The sequence below is a fragment of the Tetrao urogallus genome (assembly GCF_951394365.1).
Source record: "Tetrao urogallus genome assembly, chromosome: 21".
Taxonomy (NCBI): Eukaryota; Metazoa; Chordata; class Aves; order Galliformes; family Phasianidae; genus Tetrao; species Tetrao urogallus.
Window position 1 is genome coordinate 6619163 of NC_136834.1, and position 12618 is coordinate 6631780.

General features: G+C 41.3%; 1 protein-coding gene across 1 annotated transcript; it reads right to left on the minus strand.

Annotated features, from left to right (window-relative positions):
- Window positions 1-1555: 1555 nt before the first annotated feature.
- On the minus strand, window positions 1556-4684 carry UTS2 (urotensin 2; the record flags this gene model as incomplete). The annotated part of the gene is made up of 4 exons (XM_079545475.1): window positions 1556-1672; window positions 2205-2248; window positions 2371-2481; window positions 4582-4684. The coding sequence occupies 4 exons, from the start codon at window positions 4682-4684 to the stop codon at window positions 1556-1558; spliced, it is 375 nt and encodes a 124-aa protein (XP_079401601.1).
- Between the last annotated feature and the right edge of the window lie 7934 nt (window positions 4685-12618).

Consider the following 12618-nt stretch of genomic DNA (forward strand, 5'->3'; position numbering starts at 1 on the left):
TACAGGTTTTTATTGACTGATGAGGTGGCAGGGAAGGAGTAATTTCCAGTCAGACACTGACTTGCTGCACTGTGTAAGAGGAAGACAAATGTTCAGAAGGCTTGATGTACCTATGTACTATGCAGTGCATCCAGCTACTCTGCATTCGTGAGGACATTTTTCTTTGTTACAGCTGGCTTCATCTATCTTATGACTTATCTGTTGTGAACGAGTTATATCGAGCCTGTAGGCCTTGTTTAGGCAGAACAGGTGGAGATTTATGAGGTATGTGCTACATTGATCTCAGTTATATGTATCTTAGGCAAAGTTTAATTCAAGCTTTCTGAACCTTGATTAGTGTGAGGTTTATGCGAAGTACAAAGTGAACGAAGTAGGACTTTGCAGCTCAAACTATTGGTGTGTATCATGAAGACTGATATTGCCTAGAGACAGTTCTTGAGTCTCTAGCTTTATTCATTGCAGACACTATCAGGGTGTACCTGGGACTGAGATAAAGTGTGCTAGGGCTCAGGAAACAAAGGAATCTTAGAATGTCTCGTGTTGGAAGGGACCCTCGGGGATCAGATACAACCTCTGGCTCCTCGCAGGGCCACTCGGAACTCATACCCTGTGTCTGAGAGCACTGTCCGTAATGCTTCTTGAATCCAGGAGTCTTGGTGCTGTGGCACCTACCCTGGGGTGCCCTTTTCGTGCCCACCACTCTGATCAGAAGAGACCTAGTTTATCATTCTCTATGAACGTCTGTAATGGGCTTGTTTAAGCTTTTCAGTAGTTTTTCTTCACTATCTTTGGGTATTGGAATTCTGCTGTCAAGTCATCTCATTCTCATTCTCCACTGACAGTTTGCACTGAGTTCAAAGTCCTGTCATTGACAGCATTACTGTTTACATTCTGCTGTATTTGATCATTTTCAGCTACAATTAGCAAAGCTTTTGTTATGCACTGGCAATTCTGTTGTCTTAAGCATCTGGGGCTGGTCAAGGCGCTGCAGAGAAACAGACTTGGTCAAACTGTATTTGTGAGTGATATTTCCAGAGGCTGTAGGAATAGACGCTTAATCCTGACATGTGCTTATTTTGTAAGGGTGCCTCAGGAATGACAGGAGGGGACTGGGCACCACCTGTGCTGCCGTCCTTCACTAGCATTATCAGAGCCCGCCCTTCCCAGCACTTCCAATTGCATCAAGGGATCAAATAATGAAGGAGAAGCTCCTCTTACACGCAGTTAAGGCCGCTTTTGAGGAAAAAAAAAAAAAAAAAAGGGATGTTTCATGGGACCCCATGAGAATCATGCTTCTGCCTGAGTTCTCATCATGTTACATACCCTTCATTTTGTACTGTTACTTTCATCCTGTTGTGCTGAACTCTAAGAAAATATTACTCTGCTCACAGAATATTTGCAAAACATCAACCATTTATTAATTTCCAAGTAGTGTCTGAAGTTAGGAGCTATCTTCAAATTTCTTCCTTCTGATTTCAAATCAAGCAAGTTTATGTACATGGTTTTAGACATATATATAAATTACGCAGCTGAAGTCAGGGGAGGTTTGTTCTGTTTACACACAGTATTTCCAGAAGCATTCAGAAAGGTTGCCACGTTTCTTGTACTGCTTCCTGTCCTTCATCAGCAAGCGGCCCAGCAGAGCAATTCGTGGGTGATTTCCATAGAAAGTCTGAAGTCAAACAGAGACAGACAGGTTACTGGTGGCTGCTTAATGTTCCCATTGAGAAAGCATACTCTTCACTACCCCTCAGGTTTAGATGATGTACTTAAAACAGTCTACATCTTCAGTCAAGCAGAAAGAATGTTCTCAATTTACCTACTGGCTGATAGCAGCTCTGATAATATTGCATGGCTTGTGCTGCATTGGGGGGGAAAAGGATGCATGGCTTATGCTGGTTGACGTGCAGGGCAGGCCTGCTGAAGTTGGGTACTGACCTTTATTTACAAAGTTGATTTACTGGGGGAGACACACTGGATTTATTTGCATGAAATGCTCAGATTATTTTTTTTTTTCCTAAATTTGTTTTTATTGTTCTCTTTTTCCCCTGCAAGCCTAACTGCCCAGTGATTCCAGCTTCAAGAATATCGTGGCACATGTTAGCCTACTGTGTTAAATCTGTGGATCTTAAGCAGTGTCTTTGTAACAAGCCCACGTAGTTTAAAACATGAGGTCTTAATTTAGCAAACGGTTATTTACTTACCTCTTTGATATCTTTCCTTGGATTGTAGCTGCTGGAGGTAAGACCTGGGAGAGAGGAGGCAAAATGTTTTGTTGTTTATAAATAGTGGACCTACGTGTGTCTGCTGTGACTGGTGGATGTGTAAACTGTTGGCACTCTGATGCAAGGTGCTTTGGCAAAGCCTCACCTGCCTTATTGTCTTCAACCAGTGTGCCCAAGAGCTCCTGCAGAAACTGAGGCAGGGAGGTACTTTCTGAGCTGCCCAGCTGCTCCAAATTTAGCCTCGAATCTTCATCATCTGCAAGAGGAAGATGGGAGGTGGTTGTTTGATGGAGGCCTTATACCTTTAATTCCAGTTTCATTCCGTTTCAGATGATTTCCAAGCAGGTAAGTTAGCTCCATCTATTGAAAAGGATCTTAAAATCATAAATCACCCATCGTCATTTAATGGATGTTAGAGGGAGTAGCTAGATTTGTGTGGGTTTTTGTTTTTTTTTTTTTTTTTTTTTTGTTGTTGGTTTATATCTGAATTCCTTTACAAATGAGTTCCTCCACTGAAGCATTTCTGTGACTGAAGACTAATTTTACTGTTGGAGGCTTATTAACTTACTCTATTTGCCACCTTTTAAGTGCAATAAAATGGGGAAAAGGACAGGAATAAATGTTGGGAATCTTAAAGGAGATTTTGGCAGGTGTACTTCCTGGTTTGTTTCTCTTGTCTCTCAGTCAAAGTGTGTACCAGTACTGATATTACTCTTTCTGAAAGTAGGGTTGGTGATACCTGATGGAATTGTTTGGATGTGAATAGAGAATTTGTAGTTCTGTAAACTAACCTGTTACCCCAAGGTAGGTTGCAAACAGGAGCCCTTAATGATTCTACACTTCAGTTAACAGTAAACTTCTCTGCTAATTAACAGCAGCTATTCAAAATAATGGATGCTGAGAGAGAGCTATTGCAAAACTCTTAATTGTGTTGTTTTTTTAGTTGCATTTCTGGATTATTCTGTTGCTTTTACCTGTGCAGATTTGAAACTGTAGCTCCTTTGTGTGATCTATATACAAGAAAAAACACTGCAAATAATTCCCCAACATTTCAATGTTGGTCTGTTATGAAGATATTTGCAAACCTTTGATGTGCAGGCTTAGTTGGTCAGGGCACTTACAGAGCATGGTGGGGGTTGCAGTGTAGGACTGACTGAATAATGTAAGTTCCCTTTTCCGTGCAGAGAGAAGTTTGTATGCATATCCCCATACTGTTTTTCAATTCAGAACAGTGTCAACAGGTGGTGTTGCTTTGAGATTTAAAACAAACAAAACAAACAGTCTTTAGAGACCTCCACTCCTATCTTACCCTCTTGTATTACTCCTTGTATTTACAAGGAAGATTTAATTAGCCTAACGGGTATATCCAGCACATTTGTTTGAAAATAAATGGTTAGTTAGCTGGTTCATTTTATGATAAGATAGATGCTGTCCATACTAAGTCATGGCTGCTGGTAAATGGCAAATTATTTTGTGGAATGTTTGAGAAGATGCTGGCTTAGTGAGTCCAAATTATACACAGCAAACTAGGGGTGATGGATGGATACCTATAAACCAACAACACCTGCACCTTTCACCTGCAGAGCCATTATATTACAGGAGCCTTTTTGTATCTAGCCTTGTGAAAGAGTTCCGTTTTAGAACTGCCTGTTCTTTCAGAGCTCATTTCAGCAATGCGTCCAGCACAGGTCAGGTCTGATAAGGATAACCCTGTAGGCACTGCATGCGGCTTAATGATACATCTTACTCTGGCTTACAGTATGACTTCAAACTTTGAGAACAGCTTTTTCAAGCAAAGATTTATTCTTTCACAGCGTGGAGTGGAGTCTGCATTAGTGCAGGCAGAAGGCATGATGCTTAGTACAAAATCATGCTCAATACAGTGCTGTGTTTGTACTTTAAGTCAGGTTTGCCTGCACTTGATGTGAGTAGGAATGCATTAATCCTTGTAGTGGGTTTACCCCCTTAAAAATGCAACTTCAGTTAAGCATAGTTCACTTTAAAGTGCAGCAAGTGCCATTCAGCCAAGTTTCTGTAAATTACCTAATGTCTACTAATGTTGCTTCAGAGATGCAGCATCTGCCAGCTCACGCTCATTCACTGCAAGTCTTAATTATATTGCCCCTTAGATTTAAAAGCAGCAGGAAGAAATATGTAAAAGCACCCAACAAAATGCCCGTTTTACAGAACTGCTGCCCTCCAGTGATATTACTTGTGGCCAGTGTTCTGAAGTCATTCCTGCTTTTTATCCAGCTGACCGGCACAGATAAAGACCCCCTCTGAAAGCATACCTGCTGCTGCTCTGGTTCTCGTGTTCCGTTTGCTCTCTTATGAGCGCTAAATCCGAAGGGCTTACCTGGGAGTTGATAAGACATCTCGCTGGCGTTGATGACAGGGAGAGAGAAGAGAGGACAGGAGAAGCTGATGATAATGAGACAGCAGAATACCAGCTTATGCATTGTTGCTCCGTTGAATATATTTCGTCTTGTCAACGCCTGTAATTCGGAGCTCCAGACTGCTGCCTCTGCTCCCTGTTTCACTCATTATATAGCCACTCATGACCTCATAAATATGGTCATACCCCTTCTCTCCCTCCCCCCCAAAAAAGAAATCCAATGAATTTATTGTCTATTGATTGTAAATGGAAACCACTTTGCATTGATGTAATTTTTCAAGGTAACACCTCATGGACAATAAATTTACTGTCTTATAGCTTGATGTACGAAATGGATATTATATCAAACCAAGCACAGTAAAGTTTATAAATCTGGCATAAAGAAAATAACTTCCAGTTATAAATCATGAGTTAACAAAAGGGTCAGACGTTGGCTGAAATGACCAGGGCAGTAAGATTTATGAGCCATAGCAGGCTTGACGCAAAGCATCTGATATGAAATACTCTTTTTTTTCCTCTCTTGTGAAATAGATGGATGTATCGTTTTTGGGGTTCTTGCGCCAGATGATGCGAAAGAAGCGGAGTTAAAGCATCTAGTTCATTCACAAAGAGAATGAAAGTGGAAGGGGCTGGTTTCTTTCTTGTAGCTTTTCGTTTTGTTTGAGATGACTTTATCCAGTGTAGCCCTGGAGAATCGTCTTGGCAGAGAAAGTAGAGCTTCTATGTGGAAACTTACTTGATATGTATAAACTACCTTGGTTGATATTAAACTCGGGTCCCTCCCTAGACTGGGAGTCCTTTCTCCATTCTGCTTCATCTTCTGCTTCCTTCACTTGGAAGTAACTTATTTATTCTGTGCATACCAGATAGCTGCTTTTCCAGTTTGCATTTTGCCTGTAAAGTAAATGCAGTAGCTGCCACATGTAATACATAACCTCATAAGGCTAGTCTCTTTCCTTCCATCTAGCATATTCTGCCTTCTCTACTTAGAATTTCTTTTTTTTTTAATATCAGAGGAAGAACTCACTGGACTGGTCCCTCATCCTTATTCCTCATGAAGCATCCTATCTGTCTAGAAACTTCAAACTAAAAAGGAACTTTATGATGATTTTCCTAAAATGGGGGGAAAAAAAAATCTGTTCAGACTTATAATAGCAGTTCATTAATTTCCCTCCTTGCCTTTCATATAAAGCACTTGTGCTTTCAAATACTCTTCCAAATACTGTGAAATCTAACTACTGCTACTGTTGTTCTTTCTAAGTTACACAAGAAATGAATTTATCTACTTCCTTTTTTCTTAACATTTCCTTTGGAAGATTCATTTTTTTATTGTAAATTCTAGGAGCCACATAACTTTTAAAATCAGCGTCACCCCATAAGTTCCAATGCTTTGAGTACAAAGGCAGTGGGGTGGAGGAGGACTTCAGTGGTCCTTTCTCGTTAAACTTCACTACTGTCCTTTGTGTAGACAGGTTCGATGTTGACTTCGCACACCTGTAGCGTGCGTTCTGTAGCTATAAAACCTGCTGTGGTGGACTTTGCTGAAGTCAGTGAATGTGGCAAAAGAATTCCCCTACAGAATTATCCTAATGTGTTTTATGTGCTTCTCTCCCTTTGCTCTCCTACGAGAGAAGTAGAGAGGAATTCTCTCTCCTCATCTGAGTCATGTAACTCTTTGTTCCAAAACTGCAGACAGTAATTAGGTTTGATCTGATGCGTGATCTCACAGTTGGTGCTGGATGCTCTGTACAAATGCTTCTCCTTCAGTGAACTATCAATGACAATGGCATTATCAATATTCACTCTGAGCATCCTCCAAGGAAAGCTAATGAAGCATTCTTCACAAGCAGCTTCTGTCCTTTGTCTTCTCACAAGGAAGACTCAGCCTCTTAGGGCGATCATGAAGTGCGTCATGTAGAAGTTGGGCAGCTTGCCCACGGCTTATTGCCTTTACTCAGCTTTGAAGCTGTCACTTAAACATTCTTTCCCCTACCAAAATGTCAAAGGCATTTTCCTGAGGGGACGGAGCACACGTCATGATGCAAAGTGAAGAAACAGCTCATCCCAAATAAAGGTACAAAACCCTGAATCCATGGGTGAAGGAAGGAAACGGGAATTGTATTTAATAAAAAAAAAAAATTAAGGACTGATCTGTAGAGAACTTTTTTAAATTTTATCAAAGGTGCCATTTTTTTTTTTTTAAAAAAAAAAACAACAAAACAAAACACAACAAAACAACCTTTTTGTTAGTTCTTGTTTCTGTTAATTGACTTTCACTTGCTTTGGTTTAATGTAACGGAGCAGCAGGAATGGGAATACATTACTGAACAAACAAAGAATAGTAAATGCAGATTAACCTAGCATTAAACAAGTTGTCCTGAATTATCAGAAGAAACAACTATTCTTGATTTAAAGTGATGACTCATGAAAAATAAACTGCCAGTCAAGGGAGGAGAAAATGGGAAAAACTGCCAGCTGTCCACCTTCTGAGTTAAGCACTGAGATTGAAATCTGATCAGTAATGCAAAAGATCTTTCACCTGTTTTAAGCTGCTTTGTGCTAAGTCAGCACAAGATATGTCAAGTAGTGTGGCAGGTGGTGAGAGGAGGAACTTCAGATGAGGCAACTTGTGACTGAGCTGCAGTGCTTGTGTGAGGAGCTGCTGCTGGGATGTGGAACTCTGTGATTTTTCTGGCTTGCATTTAGTGTGTAGGAAGATAGGCGTGCAGTACAACATTTTTATATTGGAATTGTAATAGCAGATGAGCTTATCATAAAATCATAGAATGGTTGAGTTGGAAGGGATCTTAAAGCACAGCTGGTTCCAAACACTGCCGTGGGCTGGTTGTCCCCCATCAGATCAGCCTGACCAGGGTTTTAGTGAATTTTTGTCCTCATAACCACTTAAAATTCATATTTCCTGTTGTGGTTATTACTCAGCTTTGTTACGTGATTATTGCATGGCAACAAAATAACCGTACCTTAGCCATATGTGGCCAGCATCCTTTTTTGAAGATGCTCCTTTTGCCCACTGTGCAAACTGTGATGTGGCACATGCAGTAGGAACTGCAACGTGGAGTGCTTGGTGTGCACAGCAGTGCTTCTATCTTCTGAAATTCCCTCCAAGTTTTTTGTTTGTTTGTTTCTTAAGATCTCAGAGTTTCTGACCTGGGTGTTTTCTTGTTCTGTGATGGGCCAAAGTGTTTGCAGAAGTGAGTATGTGTGCGTAACTGTGTGCCTTTGCGGTAAATGAAGGTGGGAGGCCTGCAGGCCTTTCTGAAGATAGTCTGTTTCTCTGTGGAATTGGCAAGTGGTCCAGAAACTGAGTCTGCTACAAGATCACAGCTGCTAAAACATCGCTTCTTGGTTAGTATAGTTTCCACCACTTTGGGAAGAAAAAAAACTTTTTTCTTTTTTTTTTTTTTTTTCCTCCCCTGCTGGGCTGGCACACTGTAGTCTGGGTATATTCTCCAAGTCAGGCTTGACAAACTGGTCCTTAACTCCCTTATCCTCTCAGTACTGCAGAATTAGCACACTAAAGTTTGGCATGAAGGAAAATAAGTCTGGCGTGACCGGGGCTTGGAAATGCAGCACATCAGTATCTCGTGGGAATTGAACTCTGGATAACGCAGTCCCAAACAGAGGAACAGTGACCAGAGCCTGAAATAGGGTTTGTTCCACAAAAGATGTAATGGAACTGACGATGCAATTACAGATCATTTTTAAACCTGAAGCGATGAGAACAGGCGCTGTAAGGAACCTTTCTGCACAATGGAACTCTCCCAGCCTTTCCCCCTACCTGGTCAGCACTGCACAGAATGTAGGACAAGGCAGTCTACTGAAAGGCTGCAAGTCAATGACTGCCTGCAACTGTCCTCCTTTTTCAGACCAGGTGGAGGGCTGGGCTTTGGGCTTGTGCTCTTTTGAGATGTGTGTTTACTTCTGCAGTGTTGCTGCAACCCATTAGTGTGTCCAGGTTGGGCTTCCTTGAAGTGTTCTGGGACGTGTTGTAATAACTGACTTTTTGGAGTCTTTCCAGTATCGCAGTGCAATTCGGGTTGGTTCTGATCCTAGAAACAGTGCACCAGTAATTTCCTGGTGTGAGAACTGAGAGGGGAGAGAACTGTTGGGACTGAACTGGGATAGGCGAGCACATTCATCTGTTTGGTTTTCTAAACTGAGCTAAATAAACTTTGGGCTTTGTCCCTTACTGGATAAAAAAGCAGTGATAATGAAATTGCTGCCCCAGGAGATGGCGCTGAGAAACCTTCTGAAGAGGCGTGGAGCCCCCGAGGTTGAGTCTGTCGGACAGCAGCGGGGTGTGGAACTAACGTTTGGGAGTCTTTGGAGATGGCGTTGATCCGTTATCTAAGCAGCAGGCAGGTGGGGGCTGGAACCTCCTGAGGGGACAGAGCAACAGCAATTCCATCAGAGCCGTCCTGCTTTATTTTTCTTTTCAGGTTATTTGCTGTACACAGCAATGTTGTTTTTAGAGGCGCAGAATCAAACTCTCTGGTCAAACTTTTTTTGCAGAATACTATAGCTTTTATTTCTCCTGCAACTGAGATTAGAGGACAAATTTCAGGCAGCAGATCAGTGCTTGGCCAAGAGCTACTGACTGATGAAGGAGGTCTCCTAATTATTGGCATTTTTCTGTCCTACTTAGCGTAGGCAGTAAATGAATGTCTCATACCATTTTTTTTTGTTGTTGTTTTCTTTCCAATTGCATAATCCCTTTAATCCTTAATTTTTTTTTGTTAATTAAATGGAATCTTTGCAGACTCAGTGATTCACATCTCAGGACAAATGTGTGTATTTAACAAGGGGAAAGTTGGCATAGGTCTTACCGAGCAACTTGAGGTTTAAAGCGGTTCTTTCAAGGTTACTGTGCAAATGAATGCCCATTCCTTGGCAGTCAGCCACGCAGGAGCTTCTCTTTGCTGTCTGAGAGATGGATTCCAGTTTTTCAAATAACAGATAACACTTGTAGCAGGAATGATGTAGGGTAGTATGATTTGTGCTGCCGCAGCACAGCGATCCCTTACCTGCCCCTGGATTCTGAGGCATAATTAATGTGCTGTATGTTCCAGCCTCATCCACACGAGCAGTGGTCGTAGGCTGTGCTGCTGGTGAGTGCAGGAAGTTCCTGAGCTGTAATGACAGGAGGTTATTTCTGTGTCTGAGGGCTTCTTGGGTGCAGTGCCTGCTTGGATTTCTAAATCCTTAAATTCCCTGCCTGAGGAAGAGATTGGCTTCTTTTCTACTTGCTAAAACTGAAATCTGTGTTTTGAGTGAACCTTCAAGCACTTTCTGTGGTCGCTTACACCTGTGCTGGTACAAGGTAATGTATTTATTGAAGTGTATGGTGGCAAAGATCCATTGTTATGACTGGCTATAACAGTACCAGTGTGAATCATAATAAATAAATCAATCTTTGACTTTCTGATGCAATTCCAGCTTGATGAGACATCTGTGGTGCTGAACTGCAATGCTGCAGCTCTTTTGGAGTAAAATAGTTTTTCCCCATCATTACTTTCATGTACCTTTTCACTCTATTTTCCATTCTAGTTTGAGGAGAAATATTGTACTTCAGATGTTTAATTAAGCTCTGGTTTAGACACTGATGTATAATCCTTATAGGATTCTGTTCTACTCTTTCAAAGTTGTTTTAAGATGTCTACAAATTCTCCATACTGAGTAACAGTAGTGCAGTGCTTCTTTTGTCTGTTTACAGGCCAGTGTAGCATTCTCTTTCAGATTGAATGGTTTACAGTTCTAAATAGATCAACCAAAACTTCGGTGTTGTAAATATGAGAAGGAATTTAAGATACATGCTGTAGATAAATGCAGTCTCTTTCACCTCTGTTCACCTTCTGCAGTAGCTTTGTTCTAAGCCTGCTGAAGCGCGTGCAGGAGCAGAGCTGGCAGCATAACCTAAGGTTTGGTTTCAGACTGACTTAAATGGGTGGCTTGAGATTTCGTTACAGTTTTGAAAGGGATTGTTTCAGTTCAGATTATGTAAACCAAGAGAAGCTTTAACAGGCTGAAGTCACACTAAATAATCCTTAAATTGATGTAGGTGTGTTTGTGTGGGGTTTTGCACTTGGTTCATCGAATAATAACTGATTTATTTTCTTAATGCAAACAGGAGATACTTGCATTGGTTTCAATGGATTTTGAGCCGGTTTTCCTTTCCACTACAATAAAATGGTTTTCTGTAGTATTGCAGGTAGATCTGTTGCTTTAACTGGCAGGCATCCCGGAGATAGAAGGTGAATGGAAACATAGTAGGTGATATCATAACTAACTCTTGCCACGTTGAGGTTAGAAGGAATTTCCATTTCATCTGTCAACTGTTAGAAGCTCTTATTTACAGTGAGGGCATCCAGCAGCCTTGTCCATGCCAGTTCCAGGGGCAGAAGGATGCTTCAGCATCTGTCTGTGATACACAGCTAACAAAACAAAAGCATCTGCACAAATATCCTGAGGGACAGAGCGCTTCTGTGACAGGTTCTGCAGAAGGCATCTGTATCGGGGATGCTTCTGAGAGAGAAAATAGGAGGTAATGCTTATTGACAGAATAAGACTTCGTGTATTGAAGTGAAAATTATCTCCGCTTCTTGTGACTTGCTTTAACTGCAAGGGGTGGGCTACAAGTTAATTGTTTAATAATAATTTCTCTGAGTTAGATCTCAGAGTGGATCATTTCTTATGGAGAATGCTATGCAATTAGTCAAAGATGACTTCATTTTTAGCAGAGTAGTGAAGAACTTTATTTGGGGAATGCACTATACAGGAGAGCATCCTGTGTCTTGTATGATTCAAATAGCATTGATTCCGTTTGGAATCCTGAGCGTGACACCATGTCAGACATGAAGGGATTTTCTGGGAGATTTTATACAGTGTCTGTACTCACTGAACAGTAGGTCTTGTTTTTCCCATTGGAAGTAGACGTGCAATTGAAGGATGGTAAATTGAAGTGGAAGGAGGTGGTCCTTATGGTGAGCAAGAGATGCCTGTTGCTAGGGCGAGGCATAAAAGACCTGATAAAGGGCTGAAATTAGGAACTCATAACATGCATTTTGAAGTGATATATGTTTGTGTGGTTAAGAGCACCTGTTACAATTCAGAGTCTCTCCCCAGATGTCTCAGGCATGGAAACACACTGGTGTGTCCTGGTGTTGTTGACCTGTCTGTGGAATGGAGGGCGTGAGGGACAGCAATCCTTTTGCTTCCCTTAGCCACACAACTCTTGCAGGGGACTATGAGGTCAAGATATCTGACAACCAGAGTGTTCAGTAGTGATGCCAGGAACTGTGCCAGGAAATGGTACTGGTTCTGCAAGCAATAAAAAAGCAGCACGATTCCCTGCTTAAACTTATCTTTCAAGAGCACCTGTCTCCTTTTTCCATGCCTTTAAACTTCTGGTCTGACATCACCAGGGCCTCCACACACAGTCTGGCTAGAAGAGCCCTTCCTGACTTCCAAGAAAAACAAATGGAAATGTGAAATGCTTACATCTGGCATGGCACCTTACCTCATTTTCAGCCAAATGGGGCTGCTCAAGAATCATCATGGAATTCCCAATTCCTTTTTGTTCACTACACAATAAATTAAAAAGACTTGAGAAAAGAAACAGTCACAGACAACGAAACAGAAACTCTCTGAGTTACAGCTCAGTGTTAGGACTGTCTGCACTTCTTTCAGCTGATAAGTTTATTCAGATATTTTGAAGAAAAAGCTACATGTGCAGCCAAGGTGCACGTGAGCATCAAAAAGAGAGGAACAAACTGGAGTTGTTTAGAGCAGTAAGAAGTACTGTGACTGCAGAGATGATTCTAAAGAGCCAAGTTTTGAGTGGTAATGTTTTTGCCAGTCAGGAGACTTATAAGTTATAGGATGTGACTAAATGGGAATTAAGTTTCAGATTAAGGCTGTTGGGTAAGCAATAACTGTCTTGTTTATGTTGCTGTTTGGCTCTGGAATTCTTCTGTATAG